Source organism: Herpailurus yagouaroundi, unplaced genomic scaffold (assembly GCF_014898765.1).
Source record: "Herpailurus yagouaroundi ecotype Mexico unplaced genomic scaffold, PumYag 196, whole genome shotgun sequence".
NCBI lineage: Eukaryota > Metazoa > Chordata > Mammalia > Carnivora > Felidae > Herpailurus > Herpailurus yagouaroundi.
The window spans coordinates 2,613,623-2,638,663 of NW_024412427.1; the positions used below are offsets into that span (position 1 = coordinate 2,613,623).

At 50.6% G+C, this 25,041-nt stretch overlaps 2 protein-coding genes across 7 annotated transcripts in view; one reads left to right on the forward strand and one right to left on the reverse strand.

The window, feature by feature from the left end:
- The window catches only part of ADA (adenosine deaminase), a 27,915-nt gene extending 18,438 nt beyond the window's left edge, over positions 1–9,477 (forward strand). For all 3 annotated transcript variants that reach the window (XM_040446968.1, XM_040446969.1, XM_040446970.1), the window contains 9 exons: positions 2,782–2,925; positions 3,710–3,825; positions 4,767–4,894; positions 5,614–5,685; positions 5,766–5,867; positions 6,121–6,185; positions 7,841–7,970; positions 8,609–8,711; positions 9,189–9,477. In XM_040446968.1, the coding sequence (XP_040302902.1) occupies positions 2,782–2,925; positions 3,710–3,825; positions 4,767–4,894; positions 5,614–5,685; positions 5,766–5,867; positions 6,121–6,185; positions 7,841–7,970; positions 8,609–8,711; positions 9,189–9,202 (874 nt within the window). In that variant the 3' untranslated portion in view covers positions 9,203–9,477. The remainder of the gene's footprint in view (positions 1–2,781; positions 2,926–3,709; positions 3,826–4,766; positions 4,895–5,613; positions 5,686–5,765; positions 5,868–6,120; positions 6,186–7,840; positions 7,971–8,608; positions 8,712–9,188) is intronic.
- A 488-nt stretch (positions 9,478–9,965) lies between these two features.
- Positions 9,966–25,041, reverse strand: part of PKIG (cAMP-dependent protein kinase inhibitor gamma) — a 98,452-nt gene continuing 83,376 nt past the window's right edge. For all 4 annotated transcript variants that reach the window (XM_040446973.1, XM_040446971.1, XM_040446972.1 and 1 more), the window contains 2 exons: positions 13,921–14,094; positions 9,966–10,699 (listed from right to left, as the gene is read on the reverse strand). In XM_040446973.1, coding sequence (XP_040302907.1) covers positions 10,620–10,699; positions 13,921–14,068 — 228 coding nt within the window. In that variant the 5' untranslated portion in view covers positions 14,069–14,094 and the 3' untranslated portion in view covers positions 9,966–10,619. The remainder of the gene's footprint in view (positions 10,700–13,920; positions 14,095–25,041) is intronic.

Consider the following 25,041-nt stretch of genomic DNA (forward strand, 5'->3'; position numbering starts at 1 on the left):
GACCGCGAGATCGTGACCTGGCTGAAGTCGGATGCTTAACCGACTGCGCCACCCAGGCGCCCCCATTCCTTCCATCTTTTAATAGCAGAGTCTCTTTGATCTAGAAGGATAAGTGTGCAGCTCCCAGAACTGTACTCTTTGTGGTTGTCGACAGTCCTGCCAGGTGGACATGCTCCTTGTTCTCAGAGGAGAAATGAAGGCTCAGGAAGTATAGGAGGATGGCCAGGACCACACAGATTCTTCCCCTGATGCCACCTTGAGCTTCCTGGCACGAGGCAGAGTTTCCCAGGGCCGGTGAGAGTCAAGCCTTTGCAGTCTGTGCTTCCGGAGCTCCAGAAGGGGAAGAGGCAGACGGGCTGGAGGCAGTCAGGGAAAGCTGCCTGGAGGAGGAAGTATGGCTCAAGCTTTGGGATAGATAAGGTGTGATGTTGTCCAGAGGGCTGGACCTGAGGAAAGGTTTGGAGCACGTGCCCATTGTGGGTTGTTGGAGGGCCAGAGAAGAAAGTATTGAGGCAGATGGAGGCCGTTGGCTAGATTCACCATCTGACCTACTGTAGGTTTTATTTTTTAATTTTTTTTTTTAAAGTTTTATTTATTTTGAGAGAGAGAGGAAGAGCATGAGCAGGGGAGGGGCAGAGAGGGGGGGGAGAGAGAATCCCAAGCAGGCTCCACGCTCAGCCCGCGGCCATGAGATGAGCAGATATCAAGAGTCAGAGTCAGATGCTTAACTGACCGAGCCACCCAGGCGCCCCCTACTGTAGATTTTACGTTTTGCATATTTACTTGCCTGCCTTGCTCAACTGTAGGCACTGCAGGGACGGGGATTTTGTCCACCTTGTTTGCTGTATCCCCTGGGCCTAGGACCGTGCTGGTCAGGGTGCGGAATGAATGCGTTCCACAGCTGTGGGGGGTGGGGGCAATCTGGCACCCTCTTCCTGGGAGGCCAGCTCCCCTGCGGCAGGTCTGAGGTCCCAGACCCAGGCTCTGCCCCTGCCCCACAGGGAAGGCAGCAGCTGCCCCCCACCTCATCCGCAAAGGCATGGTCCCCTTTTCCTGGGAGTTGGCCAACTTCCCCAAGACACTTCCCTCACACATTCTAGTAACCATTTTCTGTTTTCACTCTTCATGGTGGAAACTTCCAGCTAGGCACAGTTCATTGTCACTTGAGTACTTAGAATGGCCCTGGCAGGTTAAATGTGCCTTGCTTCTAGAGCCAGCACTCCACTACCAACAAAACCACTTCAAGCATCTGTCTGTTCTGCTCTAAGCACTGGTCTGGGTGAGTTTTATGTTTAACGTGTTTGTCCTCATGATCACGTTTGACGTGAGCGGCAGGCTGACTCACCAGAGTCCCGCAACAGGTAAGCGTGGGAGCCGGGATTCAAGTCTGAGTCGCGGGTTTCTCCCCGACCCCAGGGTACTGTCTGGATTTGTCCATTCTCTCTCGCCTTAGTTTTATTGGGGTATAATTGATAAATAGAAATTATGTGCCTTTAAGGTGTTTTGATGTGTATATCCATTGTGAAACGATCATTGCAGGCAAGCTAAGTTAACATATCCATCACTGTGGATAGTTACCTTTTGCTTTTTTAAAAAAATATTTTTTAATGTTGATTTGAGAGAGAGAGCGTGAGTAGAGGAAGGACAGCGAGAGAGAGTGAGAGCGAGAGAGCGAGAGAGAGAGAATCTAAAGCAGGCTCTGAGCTGTCAGCACAGAGCCTGACGTGGGGCTTGAACCCATGAACCGTGGGATCACGACCTAAGCTGAAATCAAATGCTTAACTGACTGAGCCACCCAGGTGCCTCCCTTTTTCTTTTTTCTTGCCTCTGTGTGTGTGTGTGTGTGTGTGTGTGTGTGTGTGTGTGTGTGTGTGTTGGGAACACTTAAGCTCTACCCTTCTAGCAAATCTCCAGTATGTGATACAGTATGGTTACCTATGGTCACCATGCTGTACATTAGGTCTCCAGAACTTACTCATCTTGTGGAACTGAAATTTTGTACCTTTTGCCCAACTTCTCCCAATTTCCCCTTTCCCTGCTCAACTGCCCCTGGCAACTACTGTGGTACTTTCTGCTTTTATAAGTTGGACTGTTTTAGATTCCACATGTAAGTGAGATCATGCAGTGTTTGTCTCTCTGCGTCTGGCTTATTTCACTTCGCATAATGTCTTCCAGCTTCATCCATGTTGCAAATGGCAGAATTTCCTTAAGGCTGAATGCTATTTCAGTGTGTGTGTGTGTGTGTGTGTGTGTGTGTGTGTGTGTGTGTGAGAGAGAGAGAGAGAGAGAGAGAGAGAGAGAGAGAGAGAGAGATTTATCCATTCATCTGTCAGTGGACCTTGAGGTTGTAACAATGTCTTCACTGTCGTAAATAATGCTGCAGTAAACATGGCAGTGCAGATACCTCGGTGAGATCCTGACTTCATTTCCTTTGGACAAATATCCAGAAGGGGATTGCCGGATCATATGACAGCTTAGTCTTAATTTCTCAAGGAACCTCCACACGGTTTTCCACGGTGGCTGCAAAATTTGCGTTCCTGCCAGCAGTGCACAGGGGCCCCTCTTCTCCACATCCTCACCATCACTTGCCTCTTTGATTGTGGCCATTCTAACAAGGTGTGAGGTTGTGGTTTTGATTTGCATTTCCCTGATAATTTGTGATGCTGAACACCTTTTCATAAAACCGGGCCATTTGTATGTCTTTTGAGAAATGTTTATTCAGGTCCTTTGCCCGTTTTTAAAATCAGATTATTGTTCCCAACCCTTCTCTTCCCTTCCCAGGGGCTCCCGGGAGGCCATCAAAAGGATCGCCTATGAGTTTGTCGAGATGAAGGCCAAGGAGGGCGTGGTGTATGTGGAGGTGCGTTACAGCCCGCACCTGCTGGCCAACTCTAAAGTGGAGCCGATCCCCTGGGACCAGGCCGAGTGAGTGACCACCTGGAGGGGCTGGTCCCAGGCTATGGTGGGATGGGTCAACCTGAGACTCGGGGGCAGGCTGGTAGGAGCCCCTGACCTAGCGTTCCCCCCCCCCCACCCCGGTCCTGTCCATGCCCTCAGAAAGTTAAGGTCCTGTCCTTAACTCTGTCACAAGAGACATTCCCAGCCCTCATCTGGGCTGGCTGGCTGGCCTGATGCCTGATTTATTTACTTATTTACTTACTTATCTACCTTTGGAAAAAGTGTGCATCTGTGTCTTGCCTCCTTTGTCCCGGACACAGACCCACAGTCTAGAAACATTAACCCCCTCGTGCAGTGACTTCTAGGTGTCCTGTTCTAACCCTGTGATTGAAGTGAGTGTGGCCCATTCCTGCCCCTCTGCTGGGACCCCAGGGGTCTCTAAGTGGCATTGCCCAACCCCACTGCCCCCTTCTAGCTACAACTCTGATACATGCGGACTAGTGGGAATCTGAGCAGGCGGGCTTATCAGTGCCCGGCATCCACAGGGAGGGTTGTGTCTGACCAGCACCCAGCACCCCCCACCCCCGCCCCACACACCTTCCAGTCTGGAAGTGCCCCAGCAAGCCGGAAGTGGGGTGTGCCAGGGCTGGGGGCCATGTCTTTCTCCCCAGAGGCGGTGGGTTCATGGGGGCTGAAGCCGCTTCAAAAGACTCTTCTCTCGCTCTCCCCTCAATGCCCCCCACATCCCATCCCGGGGCTGTGTCCTTTAGACCTTTGCCTCTGCCCCATCCCTACTCTTCTCCCCACACAGAGGGGATCTCACCCCCGACGAGGTGGTGGCTGTGGTGAACCAGGGCCTGCAGGAGGGAGAGCGAGACTTTGGGGTGAAGGTGCGGTCTATCCTGTGCTGCATGCGCCACCAGCCCAGTGAGTACGCCCTCAGCCCTGCCCCGGGCCGCCCCTCTGACACCGGCCGATCCCCCAGCCTGGCCCTGGAGCCATATCCGGGCTTCCCCTGCCCCCAGCACCACAGTGTTTGTTGAGCCCCTCAGCAGGACCTTGGGGCTTCGGGCTCGGAACTCCTGGCAGCCGAGAGACGCTTCTCCCCAGGGAGAGCAGGCCTGACGGCCACGTGACCTGCAGGCAGCACAAATCCAAAGGAACCTGAACAATAGAAAAAAAAAATCTAGGCCAGGTTCCGTGTACAGAGACTTGCACGTATTTTCTCTGATCCTTGTAGCAGCCTGTGAGGTAGGATGGCCGTTGTTTCTCCTCTGATAGATGAGGAGACTGAAGGGCGGGGGAGCCTCTCTCTCCTCAGTCGGGAAGGCAGAAAGCCCACGCGAGAACACGGGGCCATCTGGTGCCAAAGCCTGTGACTGTTCACCCATTTTTAAACCCTTCATGACACCTTGATTGGTTAAGAGGACGGAGCATGTTAGCGATACGTCCAGTAGCGCTCGTGTGGGGTCTGTTCTGGGCTTCCGTGTTAAACCGGGGGGTCTCCATCTCCTCATGAGCCAAGTGAGGCTTAGCTCACCCCGCCCCCTCGAGGGCAGAGGTGGGGTCAGGTGAAACACAGCCATTTGTTGTTGACCAAGCCAGGCCCCGCCCCCGGCACTTTCCACACAGGGCCTGGCCAGGGGCCGATGTGGTGGCAGCTGGAGTCCTCTCAGAGGAGAGGAAAGCGAGGCCCTGGATGGAGGGGTTGGCCAAAGGCCACGTGCTTAGGCCATGGCCAGCGGGATCTGAAGACCCGACGTGGGCCCCCCGCCTTACCGCTGGGCTCAGGTTGGGGGACAGTGAGCGGGGTGGGGGGCCTCTCCTCGGTGATGCCATCAGAGACCCGGTGGGCATCTTGCCCACAGACTGGTCCCTGGAGGTGGTGGAGCTGTGTAAGAAGTACCAGCATCAGACTGTGGTGGCCATTGACCTGGCTGGAGACGAGACCATCCAAGGGAGCAGCCTCTTCCCGGGACATGTGCAGGCCTACGAGGTGGGTCCCGCAGGACGGTGGGGAGGGCGACACTGGGTGAGCACCAGGAGCTGGTTTCCACCCAGGAGGGAGAGGTCACACGGACTGGGGTGCGTGAGGCCTCCGCGGTCCCCTAGTGCAGCTTAGTTGGGTCTTGGGGGTGCTAGACATTGGGAATTTGGTATAAACAGAAGACTCCCCCTTGGTGTTGGGAGTACTGTGTGTGAGCCTGTTTCTGTCTGTCTGTACCTTGCTATGTGAACCTGGGTGAGGCTGCCCCTTCTCTGGGCTTCCGTCGCATCTGTTGGCATGACAGAGTTAGAGCAAACATCTCGAAGCCTGACGATGCACTTCCTGTGGATGCAGCGGGGGCTTTAGAGAAGGGGCTCTGGAGTCTCCCCTCCAAGATTCAGAGCTTGGCTCCCCACCTGTTCGATCATCATTCTGTTACTTTCCTGGGTCTGTTTCTCTCCTTGTAAAACAGGTATCATAATACTTGTGGATGTTAGGTAACATATACAAACCATTTCATACGGTGACAGACACATGATAACTGTCTAATAAAGGGCAGCTGCCACTTAGATTATGATGACACAAACAAAACCCCCGACTTCCCCATCTTGAAGCAGGCCAGCTGACTGGGCGTAGTTCAAGGCTGCCAAAACTCAGACCCAGAGTGCGGTGAAGGTCAGGCCGCTGGTGCCCCCCAGGCCGCCCGTGACTGGCTCTTGCCTTTCCAGGAGGCCGTGAGGAGCGGCATTCACCGCACTGTCCATGCAGGGGAGGCGGGCTCTGCGGAGGTGGTGAGACAGGTGAGGAGGCGGGGCTGGCGTGGGGCCCTTCTCCCCGCTTCCTGCCCACCTGGCACTAGGCTCCACTTGCTTCTCTGCAGGCCGTGGACACGCTTAAGACGGAGAGGGTGGGACACGGCTACCACACGCTGGATGACGAGGCCCTTTACACCCGGCTGCGCCGCAGAAACCTACATTTTGAGGTGAGTGGCCGGGGAGCGAGGGGACCGAGGCGGAAGGCCAGGGGCCGCCGGGGCCGGGCCAGTGTGGCAGGACTGGGCAGTGGGCATCAAAGCCGCCAGGATAGAGGTCACAGGACTCGGCAGCTGGGAGGCCAACGTGGCTGTGCGGAGAATGGTGTCAGAGCAGGGGTGACACCCTGGGGTGTCCCAGCCTGGGGTCTGGGAACAGTGTGGCCTGGGGGCACGCGTGCCAGCTATCTACCTGCTCTTCCAGGTCTGCCCCTGGTCCAGCTACCTCACAGGCGCCTGGAAGTCGGATACGGAGCACCCGGTGGTTCGGTGAGGCCCAGGCCCTGGGGCCCATTCAGTTTTGTACAGCAAAGTGAAGGGTGGGAGGGAAGTGCAGGGGCTGGGTGCTGGCCCACACGGGGCCTCTTGATAGGAAATCTCTCTGAGGCCTTGGGGAGCAGGTGCTGCTGTCCTCACCTTAAGGACGAGGAGCCCAAACCACGGGTGTGCTATAACATGCCAAGGAAGCCCCGCTCCCGAATAGTGGACCGGGGGCCCCTTCACTCCTGTGGCCACAACGCAATGTTCCGCTGGCCTTGAGGTGGGACGGGTGCTTCCACGCTCCAGATTCGGCCTCCTAGGCATCAGGAAGAGGAGTCTTTCCAGCTCGCGCAGTCCTGGTACCTCCAGGTGTTCCCCCAAGCACCATCTTGAAGCTTTCCCATGGTGGGGGGGGGGCGCGGGGGGGGAGTCTGGCCCATCCCAGCCTGCTTCTAACCCACCACCTAACCAGACACCTTGGCCCTTCTTCCAACTGTCCTGTGACTGAGCCCCAGGGGTGGCATCAGGCCTCAGGAGGGCAAAGCCACCTTTCCCTGACACAGGAGAAGGCGACAAGAACTTGGGGCAACCGTGGTCAGGCTTGCACTGGTCTGTCTGCCAAGCTTAAGCAGGGAAGGAGCTCGGGCTGTGATCGGATTACAAGGGGGTCCTGAGGTCCGCTTCAGGGTGGTGGAGCGTGTGGTACCTGCTGAGCGTCCGAGCGCAGGTTCTTGGAGGCACATGGGAAACTGCCTGTGGGCTGGAGAAAGGTTCATGGAGAAGTGACAGCCTCAGGAGATGGGGGAGCAAGAGGGCCTAGGAGAGAATGCAGGATAGTGACGTTTAAGGGACAGTCTGGTACGAGGCGAGCCAAAAGTGTGCTCTCCGAGAAATCAAAAGGGTTTTAAGACCAGTCAACAGTGTACAATTGTGCTACACAAGTCAAGTGAGGTAAGAGCCAGGAAAGGCCTGGGTTTACAGAGACGGTGATCTGGGATTGTGCCAGGAACCCTTTCCACGTGGGGCTGGTTGAAGAGTTGATGCCAGTGGGATTGAGGGTGCTGCTTGCTGGGCCTCCCTGCTTTCCAGGCCGTTCATAGATCCCAGGCTGAGCCCTTGATTTTAGAGGTTGTGACACCCCAAATCCGTCCCTGCAGGAGTATCTCTCTGGCCCCACACGTTTCCCACCCTGTGTCACATTTCTCCAAATTCCTCCTCACATCACTGTGTCCTGTAATGCCACTTCAAGAACACGGAACCTCATGTCTCTGCTCTGGCACTTGCTGCCATGTGACCTTGGACATGTCCTTCTCCGCTCTGAGCTTAATCAATTGCCCGTGTTCATTGAAGAGGGTGGCCCATCACTAGATTGCCCAGGGCTTCCTTCCATGCTCTCTGGTTTCATATGATCTGCCATTCTACCTGTTCCTCTTCTGCCTTTGCCCAGCTCTGGGCTGGTCAGATGGGTCTGTCTTGAGTTGCTATTTACGTGGCATTACACAAGTCGCCTGAGCTCTCTGAATTTTCTTCCTTTGTACAGCGAGCAGCTCTTCCAGGTCTAAAGGTGCTGCAAGGCTCAAGGGAGGGTGAAAGCCAACGTGCGGTGACTGTTCACCGCAGAGTAAAAGGAGGCTCTTCCCTCTCCCCCTCACCCCTGTATCCAGGTTCAAACGTGACCAGGCTAACTACTCACTCAACACGGATGACCCTCTCATCTTCAAGTCCACCCTGGAAACCGATTACCAAATGACCAAACAGAACATGGGCTTTACTGAAGAGGAGTTCAAGAGGCTGGTGAGTGGGCGTGAGGCCTGGTGGCCTTGACTCTTGGCCCTGGGGGTGTGTGAGGCCTGCAGGTCTTGGCCAGGGCCCGGAACCTCTGCAGATGAGTGACTTTGCCTCAACGGGCCAAGCCAAGCCAGACCTAGAGGTAGGTGCCCTCTATGGATACGACCTCAGGCTGGTGTGCTGACCTGGTACCAGGTTTTTTAGCCTTTGCCTGGATTGAGTGCCTGTAAAGAATCTGATAAAAACTGTCCACTCTCTCTCCAGAAAGGTGTGCTCAGCTATAATTCTGCACACATTTCAGGCCATTCATAGATCCCAGGCTGAGCCCTTGATTTTAGAGGTTGTGACACCCCAAATCCGTCCCGGCAGGAGTATCTCTCTGGCCCCACACGTATCCCACCCTGTGTCACATTTCTCCAAATTCCTCCTCACATCACTGTGTCCTGTAATGCCACTTCAAGAACACGGAACCTCATGGTCTCTGCTCTGGCACTTGCTGCCATGTGACCTTGGACACGTCCTTCTCCGCTCTGAGCTTAATCGATTGCCCGTGTTCACTGAAGAGGGTGGCCCATCACTAGATTGCCCAGGGCTTCCTTCCATGCTCTCTGGTGTCCTATTATCCACCATTTTGGTCCTTCTAGAACATCAATGCGGCAAAGTCCAGTTTCCTCCCGGAAGATGAGAAGAGGAAGCTTCTTGATCTGCTCTATAAAGCCTATGGGATGCCATCTTTGGCTGCTGCAGGTATGTTCCTGGCTGATCTTCTGGGCTGCCGACCAGCCTTGGCTGCAGCCTGGCTTTCTGTGGGATTTCCTGCAAGAAGCACCCCCTTCCCCTCCTGGGCAGTGCCAAGAGTGTGTGGGGACTCCCTGGCCACGTGGTTTTAGGTGACGGCGCCTCTCACTGGATCAGCTTACCTTCTGTGTAATGCTGCCTTGAGGCTGGTCTCATGGGAGAGTTTCTGAAGTGTAGTCCCAAAGGTCTTGGCAACTTGGGTTGTCACCATGGCCACCTAAAGTGAAGGGCAGGGGAGCTGGGCCTAGGTCCTAGCTCTGTTCTGCTTTCTTACTGTGTGATCTTGGCAAAGCATTCTCTCGCTCTAAGCCTGTGTCTCCCCATCTGCAGCAAGGGTTCCTCTTTGGCTCTGATATTCTGGGATTTTCTTACATCCTGGGTACCAGAAGGTGCCTAACCTTTCTGTGTCTCTGACCTGGCAAGCAGGGCAGCGTCTCTGAAGACATCACGGCCACCTCTCCAAGCCCTCACCCTGTGGATGGAGCCTCCCTGACTCTGGGGCCTGGAATGACACGCCTACCTTTACTCCTTCAAGGAAGACCAGGGTTCCCATAGTCAGCTGCTCTTGAAGCCTGTGTGCCTGTTTCTGTACACGTGAAAACTTCAGCACGCTGTATCTCTCCTCGGACTGTGGACCAGAGTCTGGTTGAATCTGAAACCTTCCTATGGGGACTCATGCTGAAAATCTGGTGCTCAATAAAGAAGCTAATGACTAGTGTTGTGCAGCGCTGTGGTCTTGGGCGGAGTGAGAACAGAAGGAGGCTGTGGGTTCCCAGACTCGGGCAGCCTGCTCAGCAGTGGGACCCTGGGACCCTGGCGGGGGCTGCAAAGGAGAAGCTAGAGCTTCTGATGCTGGGGGCGGGCAAAGAGGGAACCATAGCCTGCCTTCCCTCAAGAAGAAACCAGGCTTCTCTTGAAGAGTTACGTGCTTAAATGCTACCTCTGAGCCCCCTCTCACTGTAGGTTTTAAGGGCTGGGCCTGCCCGTGGGGGTGAGCTGTGGACTGGGGTAAGCAAGAGGGACAGATGGAAGAAGACTCATCAGGCACCAGGCCAAGGAGGGTGCCAGCCTCTGTGGAATACCAGCATCTTCTCAGGTATGCCCTTCCATGGAAACCCGGGGCAGTGACAGATCCCAACTAACTCGGGGAAACCTGGCCCACCCCTGCTTTTGCTGCTTAAAGGAGAAATAATCTTAAACCAGTCACACAAATCATCAGCATTTATTTCTTGGGTCCTAGGTGCCACTTATGTTGGTAGAAAGGGCAAAGAGTTGATCAGTTGTGAGCACAAAACCCCTTCCCTAGAAATGGATCCGTGAAGCTCCACGAGGGGACGTGGAGCTGCACAGATGGTCAGTTCTGCTTACAATGCCTTCCAAAAAAAAAAAAAAAAAAAGTCAGCTCCCTTCCTCTCTGCTGAAAAGAGGTTTATAGTTTTTAAAAAGTTTAAAAGTGTTTTTTAAAAAAAGGGATACGAAGGTCTTGACCCAGAAGGTTGGGCTTGGAGAAGGCGGGGCAGAGCTGGGCCGTGGTTGCCGCCCAGACCACCTATGGAGGCGTGTTCTTGGGGTGCTGCTCACCCAGGTGCCCGCTGAATAAATAATGCCCCGCAGCTACAGGGTCTTGAGAGTGTGCCCGGGCACGGTGAGGAGGTGGTGGGCGAGTGGAGCCTGAGGGTGCAGGGGGAGGGTTTTTCCAGGGTAGGGGCCACGGCGGCCTCCGGGGGTGCCTTTTCACTCTGGCCTGGCTTGCCTGGTACAGGGGCTCAGAGAAGGGGCTGCCAGGCCAATGCCAGGGCTCCCTGTCCAGGTGGGGACAGCAGGTCTCTCTTCCACCTTCCATGGGCAAGGTCAGACTCAAGACGAGGTGGTCCCATCGTTGCTCTCAGGCTGCTTGCTAGCTTCCTTGTCCGGAGTGCCCGCCTCTGTCTGTCCTTCTGAAGAGAGAAAAGAAGCATATACACAAACGTAAAGCACAGAAGGGCTGGAAGGATGCAGCTGAAGTCGGAACAGTGGGTGAGCCCTGGGGCGCAGGGCAGGAGCTGGATTAAGGGTGGCCATGGCCAAAAAGACCCTTAGCTTGGCCTCTAACAACGTTTACGAAGAAAATGCAGGCGGTGTTACTAGTATAATTAAGGTCAATGAAAGGCCAGGCTCATGATGACTGCTACAAGCCTCAGTTGAGGATCAGGCTGTCTGTGAAGGTTCTCAAAAGGAGGGGGCAAATGTGAAGTCCCGGCATGGAATGGGTGCTCAGTGAGTGGTAGTTGTTCTCATAAGACAGAGAAGGGGCAGGGAACAGGCTAGCTCAGGGGAGTACCAGGGTGTGGCCATTTCACTGTGCTGTGTCCTTACCAGACCAGCCCGACCTCCCAATAGGGCCGCTGTCTTTGCATCCTTAGACCAATCCCTCCACTGACCAAGGAGAACCACCCCACCCTGTCCTGAGCTCCTGAGGCTGGAGCATCCACACAGCCTGGAAATTATGATTAGAGTCATGATATAGATGGGAAAAGCAGGCTTGAAGACATGAACTGATTTGCTAGAGATAAGCAGTGGAGAGAGGCAATGTCTTTCCCACTGAATTTTTTCCCCACCACTACCCCTATCCTGGGTGGTCCTGTAACAAAAGCTTGGGCCCAGAGGGTCCTTCTGGCCCTCCAGAAGCCTGACAGACTAGTCTGCACTTCGGGCAAATTTCCCAGGTTCTGATACCCAATTTGACCCTGAGCTTCCTGCCCAGGCCAGCAGGAACATTCTCGTTGGATTCCCTAGTAATCTCTGCTCTGTTTCCTTGCTGTGGGACCTCAGGCAATTTGTTTAAAGTGAGGATGGGGACACCTTCACCTGTGTGTGACCAAGGCGTAGGGCCAAAGGTGGTCACCCGGCACATGGGAATGTCTTCGCCAACAGTTCCTCTGTGCCAGTCCCAGCTCTCTCTTGGGGAGAAGGTTCTCAAGCACTTTCTTCACCAATCAGTATTCTTGGGACTTCCTTGGGGTCAGTTTCAGGGCACAATTTGAAACTGGTCAGAATTTTTCATGGTCAGAAACTGCTGGGCAGTGTATTCCTTTCTTCATGTCTTGTCTCTTATCATTAGGCAAAGTAGGGAAACATCCTCCCCACATAAGGCAGGAAAGGCAAAGGCTTGTGTACAATATGCTTAGGGAGCGTTAACAAACACCAACAGGCCACAGACTTGGGAAGGCTGGCAGCTGGGCCTCCAGGACAGGCCAAGGCCATACTTCCCCTTCCATCCAGCTGGGCATCTGTCTCCTGGGCTGTTTTAAGCAAACAGATTCTAAGCCGGGTCTGCTGGTCAGAATCTTTGTAGGCCCACTCCCTCAGTGAGTCCGGGGGACTGAGCACAGCCCCCAGGCCTGCCTGTGGAAACGGCTCATTGCAGGGCCTACTGGAAGGTTCGTCAGCCAGGCTGGCCTACACTCCAGCATGACTGCTTCATTTCCTTGCATTGAACACTGTTCCTTCCTCAGGTCCCCTTTTCAAATATCCGTCACCCTGGCAGGCAAATGTCCTAGACCCAGAGGACCCAGACACTTCAAGGATTCCAAATGAGAGGAAACAGGTATGAGAAGGGCCTGTGTCCATGGATGAATGCTTACTACTACTGAGGTAGAAGGAGACAAAACCGTTCACTAGAGCTGAGCATAAGGATGCAGAAGCTGTGAGTAATATGCCGATATGCCACCATGTAGCACGTACGCGAGACAAAGATCCAGGTGGGAGAGGAGGGGCGCTGTGCTAAGTGGGGTAATGGAGGTGGCTGGGAGCAGAGGTGTCGCCTCTGGCTTGAGGCTGTCAGGGAAGGCTTCTCAGTAGAGCAGTCTGGGTCTCTAAGAGCAAGCAAGGTGAGGCAGGTGAGGGGAGGGCAGGAAGAACCAGCCCCAGGGAGCAGCATGTTAAGGGGCTGTTGAGGAATAGATGTGCTTTCCTCTGGCTCCGAGGCAGCAGGCTGAGGTGAGCTGTGAGGAGCATGGCCACAGGAAAGGCAGGGGGGAGGTTGGGGGAGGTATGGGGTGTGCTTCCTTGGGCAGTTGCCATTCTAACAGTGTTAACTTGCTGGTGACCTTGAGCAAGCCGCCCAGCTTCTTGGGCCTGTAGGGCCATCTGTTACAGGAGAGGGGTGAGTCCATGTGCCCACAGTCTGCTCTGTACTCCATGGTCACTTCTGGCAAACAAGCACCAAGGGCTCTGGACTGAAGGCTACATGGGGGAAAGTAAGATGGTGGCCCTCCAGGACAGCTCTGTGGGAGACCCACGGAGCCCTACAGTTGCAGTTTGCTGTAGGAGGTGATGTGGTACAGACACCGCCTCCGTGGAACTCTGGGGACAGGGAGGAGAGGGCTCTACCCAGTGCAGGAGGGTCAGAGAAGGCTGTCTAGAGGAAGGTCCCAGGGCTGAAAGAAGGGTGGCCCCAGGCACTGTGGGGGTTGGCGGCTGGCTTGCTATCTCCCCCATTCATTCATGAAGCCTGCAGTTCCCAGGCACCTGCTATGCGCCGGCAGAAGAGAAGGCCCCTGCTCTCCTGAAGCTCACATTTAAACACATGAAACCTTGTCAGAGTGACGAAGGTCAGTGACTGGGCAGGTGCCTCTGAGTACAGCCTGAGCGGGGAGATGGCAACCCCAGGACTGAATGGGAAGGTTCTAGTAGAGGAAACTGACACAGAAGGCTCTGGACAGGGCAGGCCTGCACCCTGACAGAAACAGACTAATGGTGGGTATGGCTGGAGGACAGAAAGTGAAGGGAGAGGGGCCCCCGGTGAGAACCCAGAGGCAGGGCAGGGTAGGGTCTGGCCCCACGGCAGGGTCCTGTGATGATGGGCTTGGCAGAGGCAGGAGGAGACAGGACAGTCTGAGTGAGTCTTGCTGTCTTGCTGGCAACTGGCTGGCAGGGAGTGGTGCAGGGAGGCTGTGGGGCTGGAGGGAAGCTGAAGGACCTGGGCTGAGTCTGGGAGAACTGACAGGCCCTGTGGATGGAGGGCAGCGAGGAAAGGGAGGAGCCCCAGGTTCCTGGCCAGAGAGTCCTCAGGGCCTGAGATGCCACCTGGGACTGATTTGGAGTGGGCGGTCTATGACTTGGAGGACAGCCCTGGAGCCCAGAAGTGTAGGAATGCTAAAGACCCGTGGGTTCTGACCTGCCCCCTCGAGTGTCAGCTCGCCCATGTCTCCAGCCAGCTTCCTCACGCTCACAGCCTCAGAGTCCCCCTGGATGTCAGGGACCGCGTTCCGACGGCCTGTCCGGTCACAGGAGATGAAGTCCGAGTAGGAGGACTCGACCTCCATCACGCCTGTCGCATCGCTCTTCAGGCCTGTGGGCAAAGGGGCAGGAGCACAAAGGTGAGGCCGGGTCCATCCTGCAGGGAAGACTCTGCTCCGGTCCCTAGCACGGATGTCTTTCGACAAAATGACAGTTTCTGCCTTAATCATTGAAGACAGCACAGAAAAGTGTGAAGAACAAAATAAATCACCCAAAGTTTCACACCCAGAAAACCACTATCGCCAGTTGAAAGAACATCCCTTGTCTTTCCTCTAAAGTTACTGATAAATATCTAGCACTGTCTAGATGCTACAGATGAAGCCATGAACAAGTCAGCCACAGTCCCTGCCCTCCGGGAGCCTACAGCCTGCTGGGGGCCACAGTAAATTGCCTAAATCACCCGAGGAACTGTCTGGGTGCTCAGGGCTTCCAGGGAGAAGGCAGGGTGCTGGAGTGACTACCAGGGTCTGACCAAGGCTGGGGATCAGGAAGTGATGTTTTAGATGAGCTCCAGGGAAGAACAGGTGTTATCTAGATAAGGAGTTGAGGGGAAGAGCACGTGTGAAAGCTCAGGGGAGGGACGGGTTTGGTGGAACAGAAGAACCAAAAGAGCCACAGACTCATGTATGCTGGGTAAGGGGCAGTGACACCAAGGATGCTGCTGAGCTGGGCAGGGGCCAGATCACCTCTGCAACCTGACAACTCAAGAGTTTTGGCCAGGTCACAAAAGCTCAGATCTGCATTTTCAAAGATGACTCTGACATCTGGGTTGAGCAGGGCCCAGAAGTGGGCAAGTTGAGGGCTCCTGCAGAAGGTCAGGTGTGAAAGGATGGTCCGTGGAGGCAGGAGGTGGTGGTGCAGATTCTAGATGTAATTTGGAGGCTAAATCAATAGAACCTGGTATCTGAATGGTGGGGAAGTGAGCTTTCTGACATGAGTAAGCAGATGAAAATGTGGTTGACTGAGATGAACAGCACAGAAGGAATATTTTGGGGCATGATGGTGGGGTGAAGGCTGAGTTCTATTTGACCACACCAACTTGGAGAGGCCTGTGAGCCCTCAATGGGGAGACGTACAGTAGGTCAATGGAAGTACGGGGCTAGAACTCAGAAGAGGGATGGGGGTCGCATGGGGAAGAAAGACAGGAAATTAGGAGTTACTATGATTAAGAGCTCTGGTCGTTGATAATCTAGCCTAGAGTGAGAAGAGGACCACATACATAAAAAAGAGCCACATACATTTTTTAAAAATTGGGAGATCATACCATGTATTTTATAGCCTACTCTGTAGAACACTCTAGAACATACATTTAAGGTTCTCTCTAGGTGAGTTTTGTACATGTGTACTTGGATGTACCAAGATTTGATCAGTCCTCTAGAAATGAACATGGAGGTATTTCCAATTGTCTGCCATTTACACATAGTATGTGGTCTTTATGTAAATCTGTGTCTAGCTCTAGTTATTTCCTTAGAATGCATTTCTAGAAGTAGAATTGCTGGGTTAAAAGGAAGGGTGAGATGATATTTAAGCCACATTGTTTAGACACATTTCCAAGTTGCCTTTGTGAACAGCATAGGTATTTAGGACAATAAAAGATGAAGGGAAAAAAAACTTATAAATTCTGTACTACTCCTATTTATATTCCCACGCACAGCACTATAAGATTGTCCATTTATCTGCACCCTTGTCAACAATCAGTATTGCTACTGTATTAAAATGTTCATCTGCTAGGGGGACATGAATATCTCTCACTGAACACCTCTGAGTTTCTGAAGGCAATCAAATCATACCAGATGAACCTGTACTGATATGGCAAGGTTTCTGAGATAAACTGTTAACTGCAAAACAACACCTAACATAGAAACTAGTTTCTGTAGGGAAAGAGCAAATACGAGGAAAAAAATCACCTTATCAAGTGTGGTTCTTTGTAACTAAGGGGAACTTCTAAGACTGTATTTTTGTAATTGCAGAAGTTCTTATCAGCCCAAGTTACTGTGTGATGCTTTTCTTAGGTAACTGACATTGGCAGAAGGTGCCTGGGGTGGGCTTGGGAAGTGCCAAAGGGGAGTGTGCATGTGTGAAAGAGTGGGCTACTGGTGTGGAGGGCTGGCCCCAATGTCTCCTCACAACACCGAGCTCAGAGACCACTAAAGAATACAGCAGGGGCACTCAGAATGCTCAGCTCCTCTCCAGACCTCTGTTCCCCCATCTGTAAAATAAAGGCAGGGCCGGATCCTGTCTAAGGCAATCCCCCCAAGCTCCAGCAGAGGGTGTGCTCAGGCTATTTTTTTTTTTTTTTTTTTTTTTTTTTTTTTTTTTTTGGTTGCCTTGAGAGAAAGAAGTTGCCCCAGTGCTTGGTCTTGTCAGTAAAAAAACAAAACAACACAACGAACTCTCTGAAGCCCCAAAGGTGGTTCCTTCTGCAGGTCACAGAAATTTCACTCCTGCACTCTCTCTCTTGGGAAACGGCTCAAAGCTTCAGAACAGGGGAATGGCCTGTTGCAACAACAGTAATAACACGAAAATTTATGACAATTCTAAACAATAATAATAAAGGTAACACTTGCCAAGTCGTTCTGTGCTTTCCCTACCTCACTTACTAAATTGCCACAATAGCCCTCTGAGGTCAGTGAGGTGAGTTCATAACCATGACTCAGAAATATCTTAGACCCAAAGCCCATCCTCCATGTTACATCTACATCCGAGGGGAAGGGACAGACCCTGGGCAGGCCACACCATCTCCCCAAGCTCTGTCTCCTTAGCTTTTCTCCAACTAGAAAAGCTCCAGGAGATTTCACCACACCAGACCCAAAGGCCTAATCTTGGCAGCTGGGCCAACATGCTCTGTGCTTCATCTTTAGATTCTCAAACAGTGCTTGGCAAAGAGTATGTGCTCAATAAATATTTCTCAAGTTTGTATCTACCTGTCTATTGTCCCTCCATCTCTCTTAGCCAATTGGTGGGGATGATAAAGTGACTCCGCAAGGCTGCTGGGAAAGGCCTCAGGCTACTGTAGACTGATGTAACGTTCTTGTCCGGTACCTCTAGAATCTGATGCCACTGTGGGATGGAGTTACAAGCTACATCTAAAAGGCCAGCTTCCTGATGGAATAGACACCCTGGGGCTTTGACTCCTGCCCTTGCCTGGCTGAGCTTACAAGCTGCCCTGTGCAGGGAGCTGATCCTCCTGGTTCAGGGAAGTGTGCCAAGTGCAAAGCCCAATCCTGGAAAACACCAACCCAGCCAACATGCTCCGGCTGCCCCTGCCCCATCCTCGTTCCCTTGGGTAACAGGGATTCCAGAGCGATTGTAGGGTTTAGTCTGGGGAGCCCCCTGCGCCACAGCACAAGTACACAATTTCATTTTTCTTCAACACTTGAATTCTTGCTCTCTGCTGCTTACAGTCAACAGCAACGGGGAAATGAATCCTTAGAGTTGGGAACTACGTCAGAAAATGGTCATTATCAGACTGCCTATGACAGTATAAACCACCAGAACATCTCTGGAGAGTGATATGATAAGATGCATCAAGAAACCTCAACTTTTGGGTGCCTGGGTGGCTCAGTCGGTCAAGTGTCCGACTCTTAATTCGGCTCAGGTCATGATCTCACTGTTCGTGAGACAGAGCCTCGAGAAGGACTCTGTGCTGACAGCACCTGCTTGGGATTCTCTCTCTCTGCCCTTCTCATGCATGCACGCTCTGTCTCTCTCAAAAATAAGTAAACTTAAAAAAAAAAAGAAACCAACTTTTTTCATATCCTTGAGCAACTAAGCTCATAACTGTTCTAAGAAAAAAATCCAAGTTGTAAATGCAGATATACAAAGATGTTCATTATGGTATTTATAATAGTCAAAAACTAAGACACTAAAATGAGCTCATATATGGACAACAGAGAAATATATACAATTATACAAATGTTTAATTTATAGCCAAATGAAATACACTTCAGGCATTAAAATGTTTGTGAATATTTTTTTTTTTTCAACGTTTTGTTTTATTTTTGGGACAGAGAGAGACAGAGCATGAACGGGGGAGGGGCAGAGAGAGAGAGGGAGACACAGAATCGGAAACAGGCTCCAGGCTCTGAGCCATCAGCCCAGAGCCTGACGCGGGGCTCGAACTCACGGACCGCGAGATCGTGACCTGGCTGAAGTCGGACGCTTAACCGACTGCGCCACCCAGGCGCCCCTGTTTGTGAATATTTTTAGAAGACATGGGAAAATGCTCACAACTGTTAAATAAAAAATGATATCACATATTTAAATTACAATTAAAATTTTTGTATTTTTCATAGTGAAAACATTCACTTTATTTTTAAATTATTTCCTTTTTGAATACATGTGCATGTAGTATAAAACTCAAAAAGAGGACATGCACCAAAGAGAATAAATTACTAGGAATATACTTATTAACCAAGGAGGTGAAAGACCTGTACTCTGAAAATTAGAAAATACTGATGAAAGTAACTGAAGATGACACAAATAGAAAGATATTTCATGATCATGAATTGGAAGAACATTGTTAAAATGTCCCAGACCACCTAAAGCCATCTACAGATTCAATGTAATCCCTGTCAAAATACCAACAGCATTTTTCACAGAACTAAAATAATACTGAATACTAAATAATACTAAAATTTGTACGAACAAACAAAAGACCCCAAACAGGCAAAGCAATCTTGAGAAAGAAGAATATAGCTGGAGGTATCACAACCCCAGATTTCAAGATAGACTACAAAGCTGTAGTATCAAAGCAGTATGGTCTTTGTACAAAAACAGATACCTAGATCAATGCAACGGAATGAAGAGCCCAGAAATAAACCCATGCTTATATGGCCAATTAATCTATGACAAAGGAGGCAAGAATAAACAACGGGGAAAAGACAGTCTCTTCAATAAGTTGCGCTAGGAAAACTGGGCCACTTTCTTATACCATACACCAAAATAAACTCAAAATGGATTAAAGACCTAAATATGTGACATAAAACCATGAAACCCCTACAAGAAAACAGGCAGTAATCTCTTTGGCCTTGCAATATTTTTCTAAACATATTTCCTAAGGCAAGGGAAACAAAAAACAAAAATAAACTATTGGAACTATATCAAAATAAAAATTTTTGTGCACAGTGAAAGAAACCATCAACAAAATGAAAAGACAGACCTGAATGGGAGAAGGTATTTGCAAATGATATATCTGATAAGGGGGTAATATCCACAACACATAAATAACTTATACAACTCAACACAAAAAAACACACGTAATCCAATTAAAAATGGGCAGAGGACCTGAAACCACAGCACTGATTACATCAAAAAAACACAAGAGACAAACCCAAAATCTTTATATAGCTAAAACTTTCTTCACTGACAGTATGGTATTCTGTCGTCTCATTGTTGTAGACTGATTACTTCCCTCTTGATGGACTTTGGGTTTGTTGTTGTTGTTGTTGTTTGTTTTAAAGTAATCTCTACACCCAACTTGGGGCTTGAACCCACAACCCCGAGATCAAGAGTCCCACACGCCACCAACTGAGCCAGCCAGGCGCCCCTGGCTTCCATAAAAGTAGAACTGCCACATTCATTAAAGGATCTGTGATTTGGGTAGGGTAATAGACTCTGCCAAATCTGCCTCCACAGAGGTTAACTCTCATTGGGCATGTATGAGGAACACTTTGTTTCAACACATTCCTATCAACACTTGTCTTTTTGTCTTTTTTTCCTCAGTCTGAAAGATGAAACAGTAGTTGGCTGTTTTAGCTTGTACTGTTCCTGTGAGTGAAGCTGACCATCATTCCATGTCTATTTCCTTTTCTGTACACTGTTTACTTAAATCCTGTGCCCATTTTTCTATTGGACTGTAGCTCTTTTTCTTATTGATTTGCAGTTCATTATACATTAAGGAAATTAATCTTTTTGCCTTAAGAGAAATTATAAGTAATTTTTACTTGTCATTTGTTCTATGGCTTTATTTTTGGGCATTTCTTCACATGCACACATTTTTCTCTATTCATGTAGTCAAACTGATCCATATTTTATTTTATAGTTTCTAGATTCTGCATCACATACAGAAATGTCTTCCCCACTCTGAGATTAGTAAAGAATTCTCCCTTGTTTATTTCTTACACATTCATGACTTTTTCACATTTAAATCTTTGCTTGATCTGGAATTTATTTACTCAAATGTATGAGTTAGAGATCTATCTTAATTAATTTTTCCACTTCTCTCAAAACCATCTGTGGAATAATCAAACTGAAGGGGATCCCAGAGCTCATCTAGACAAGCCTCTCATTAATAGCTGGGGAAACGGAGGTTCAGAAAGAAAAAATGACTTGCCTAAAGTTCTTGCATCTAGGGGTCCTAACTCCTGGCCCAGAGCTCTTTCTCCCACACCACTCACTCCCCCCTTTCGGGAGCCCTAGCGACACTGCAAATCTCCCAGGGGCGTGTGTGGTGTAATAGATGGCATCTAGGACAAACATGCCGCCCGGAGTCCCTATTCACTGGCTCAGAGACCTTGGACATCGCCCTTCACCTCTCTGGACTCCAGTTTCTTCCTCAGCAGTGTGGGGATAACAGTAACACCCTGCTGATCAGGGGGCTGTTGTGAGGACTGAATGAGATGGCGTGTTTAGGGTCTGATAAGTTATGTGCAATGTAAGAGGCACACAATTAATAAGTCATTAGTATGGCCTGTTTTCACTGGGTGTCTTACCAGTAAAACTGTCTTTTTGACATTTTCATTCAACTCCTTTGTTTTTACTCTCTATGTTTAATGGTGCACAGAAGGCCAAAAACTTACACTTCCTTCTTTTGTTCTTTATGGTGCTGAAGGTGGTGAGGTGAATGTTAGTTCCACACAAGTGGTGGCTCTGGCTGGCATGTATACTGATATATGAATATTTGATGAATGAGTAAATAATAGAAGATGTTCTAGATTCCAAGGCAGAAGGAGCAAAGGGTGTGCAACCCTGCAACAGAACAGTGGCCAAAGGTCTGGCTCAATCTCTGTGCCATAGGGTGACTGACTCTGACTCTCTGACTCTCTCTCTCTCTCTCCAACACCCCCATCTTCCTTTCTACCCATCTGAATATAACAAAGGTTGAAATATGCTCCCTACGTCTCTTTCAGTCCTGACATTTCTCTCTCTCTCTCCCTCCCTCCCTTCTCTTTTTCTTTCTTCATTCATTCATTCATTCATTCATTCATTCATTCATTGTTTACTGACCACCTTCTATATGCCAGGCACTGTGTCAGGTATGGGATATATTTTGGAGAATAAAAAGACATTTACAATTTGATAAGAGAAAAAGGCATTGAACAGGTCAATGATTTATCATCACAGATAGTGATAAGTGCATTGAAAGAAGAGAACAGGGTTCTCTGTGTGTGGATGTTTAGTTAAGGGTTATATGGTCAGCGAAGGCCTCCTTAAGCAGGTGACCTTGTGCTGAGGTCTACAGCAAAGCTGGACAGAGTGTGATCCAGGCAGAGAAAACAATCTGCGTCTACAGCCATCTAATATCTCCTCATCTCAGCTCCAGCCCTATGAGGTGCTCAAAAGTGATGCTGCTCCTCCACTCATCCTCGTTTTCAGATTTGGGAGCCTTCTTGGGGTCTGGTCACTTGTAAGGCATCTGACTCCGAATGCTTAGGATGGAAGGGAAGACTCTTGTACTCAGCTTCCCAGGCCCAGACCCTTGGTGGCCTGGGGTCAGGGGCTCTCGCAGGTGCTTGCTCTGGGCACTGTCAAGCTCCCCACAGGAAACCGCCTTCTCCCTTTAGTTTTTAACACTGTCCCCAGCCCTGTAAACGGAAGAGGCCCTGGGCTCTGCCAAGAGCTACATGGTCTGTTCCAAGTCCACAGCTATTCGTCCTCATTGCTCAGGCAGATTCCAGTACAACTCCAAATTGTTTTCCAAATATACCAGAAAGGTCATTTCCTGTTTTTTTTTTTTTTTCTTTTTTAAAAAGTATTTGCAAAGACCATACAAAAAGAAAGCAGACCCTTTTGCAAAGGGCACAGAATGAGACTTGGTCCCATGGGAGAGGCCTCCTCAGACATGGGGAAAATGCTCTGGAAGGCTTCTCTGAGAGAAGAAAGGGCTGTGGAAACCTGATGGAAATACCAGGGCCTACTCAGCTGGCATTTCTCAGACTCAGAGGGAAGCAGCTTTTCCCTGTGACAGGCAGCCAGGACCAGAGGGAAGCAAGCAGGAAAGTCAGGGTCCCAAAGTAAGTACATTCCCAGAACCTGAGAAGGGGCAGGCAGCTCAATCTAACCATGTGAGGCCTGCACTAAGGGGGCGGACCGGCACCAAGCTCTATCTAGGTGCCTTAGGGGCACACCCAGAGGGGAGTCACTAGAGAGGAGTCTCCTGCCAGGGCAATGCCTGATGCCCACTCAAAGAGCAGCTTCCAATGAGGTTTCATTTGGAGGCAGTTAGGCAGAGGCTTGGCCTCTGCGCCCAGAGGGCCAGAACCATGTAGCCCCAGAAGCAGGTGGTAGAGATACAGGCTTTGGGAGGCCACTCAGTGAGGAGGAAAGGACAGGCAGGGTGCCGAGTCACACAAAGTCCTCACTGACCTCCTGGTTGCTAGTCCCCATGGACTTTTCTCAGATCACTGTCTTCCAGGGGCGTCCCCTAATCTCTCGGGCCATGCCACAACCTCTTCCACACAGGTGCCTCCTTTGTCAGGGACTTTTATGTTACAGGCCCCCCAGGACAAGAATCAGGATCTGGCTTGGTCCTCCTCTCTCTCCGTTGGGTCCCTGGAAGTTCTCGACCCTTTCCCTTAAGAGTGTGTGTTGACAGGGGCGCCTGGGTGGCTTAGTCGCTGGTTAAGTGTCCGACTTTGGCTCAGGTCATGATCTCAGAGTTTGTGAGTTCGAGCCCTGTGTCAGGCTCTGTGCTGACAGCTCAGAGCCTGGAGCCTGCTTCCAGTTCTGTGTCTCCTCCTCGCTCTCCCTCCCGCTCACACTCTGTCTCCCTCTTAAACAAACATAAAAAAAATTAAAAAAAAAAAAAAGTGTGTGTTGATGACTCCCTATATAGCCAGAGGCCACTCTCCAGAGTTCTAGAGTTGCCAGTCTGCCTACTTAGCATGTCCCTTGGACATCCCACTCCATTTCAAACCTCACATGTGAAGCCACAAGCCTGCCTCATCTAGCCTTCCCCAGCTCAGTGAAGACACCATCTGTCCACGCTGCTCAAGCTGGAGACCTGAAGGCATCCTGGATTCCTCCTCAGCCTCCACTCATGTATAATCTGTCACCAGGTCCCATCATTTCTACTTGGGAAGCTCAGCCTGGATCTGCCTTCCTCCCCTCTCCATGGTCACCACCTGGTCTCCATCTTTCCTCACCTGTACCCCTGGTGGAGCGTCCTCACTGCATCACTGCTCTGCCCTTGGCCCACGGTCCATTTTCTACACAAACAACTGGGGTGATGTTTGCAAATCAGACGTTGGGTCATTCCCCTGCTTCTTTCAACCTCTGATGCTTTTCCATTTCACATCTGGGAAAATCTAAACTCATGCCACGAGTCCCTAAAGTCCTGCGTTGATCTGGCCCTGCCCTCCCCTGTGACCTTTCTTCCCATTTCCACTGTCTTTTGGCTCATTTACTCTTCAATTCCGCAAAGCAACTAAGTTCTTCCTGAATTCAGGGCCTTCATGAGACTGTTCTCTCTGCCTGGAATATTCTCTGTTATTCTGCTCTTTACAGAGCCTTGTACATGGATTCCTGGCTCTGTCTTTTCACATTTTCCTGCTCTAGGACCCTGACCAGAGGGCCCTGCAGGGCATGAGGCTTTCAGAGCCTCTGTGGCTCACCACTGCCGCATGTCGTGAAGGCACGGCTGAGCCACCGGGAGTCTTGTGTAGTGTGGTGGACACGGCAAGGGCTGGGGAGTCACCAGCTTCTGCCCCTATAGCTGGGCAACTCACCTGACCAATAGATTCCTCTTCTGGAAGATGGGGCTATAACAATTGCCTTGAAAGGTGGTTGTGAGGAATGATCAGAGCCAGCACTTACACAGTCCTTAGTGCATGCCAGGCTGTGTGCTAAGCACCTTACAGGCATTATGTCATTTAATTTTATAACAGCTCTGTGAAGTGGAAAGTGTTCTTAATCCTATTCTACAGAAGAGAGAGCTGAGATGCAGAGAGGTTAAGAAGCTTCCCCAAAGTTGCATACTGAGTGTGGGTTAGAATTGAGCCTGTGCTATTAGGCTACAAAACACAGAAATGAAAGCACCTGCCTGGCATATAGTAAGCATCTGTTAAATGCTGTCCGTTCCCTTTTCTCCCATCAGTCTCCAACCTCACAGTAAGCATTCCTGAGGGAAGGGCAAGAAAGCAATGAAGTCCCACGAAAATATTCTACAGTGCTGGCTGAAACATATACCCACATGCACTTTTCCCACACTTGAGAAAAGTTCTATTTAGAATTTTCAGGGGCGCCTGGGTGGCTCAGACAGTTAAGTGTCCGACTTCAGCTCAGGTCATGATCTCATGGTTCATGAGCTCAAGCCCCACATCAGACTCTCTGCTGTCAGCACAGAGCCTGCTTTGGATACTTTGTGCCCCAGGCTCTCTACCCTTCCCCAACTTGTGCTCTGTCTCTAAAAAATAAACATTAAAAAAAAAGTTTTCATTTGGAGGTAAAAATCTTCAGAATTTTTTCAGTGGTATTAGGTCGATTCTCTGAATTCTGCAGAGAGCTGGGGCTGGGGATTGAGACAGTGATATAAACTCTTCAATCCATGAACATCTGTGTTTCTGTGGAGGTCTCTGGAAAGAGGCAGAACAGTCCAGCTGGATTACCGCTTGGGGACCAGGAAGGCTGGGTCTCTCCGGGCCTCCTGCTGTTTACACACTATCTAAACTTGGTGAGGGCTTAGCTAAAATGGTTCCCAGAGACTGGCAGTCCCCGTCAGACCGTGCAGGGAGGGCAGGAAGGGAAAGTGTACACTTCCAAGCAGGCCGGCCAAAGGTCC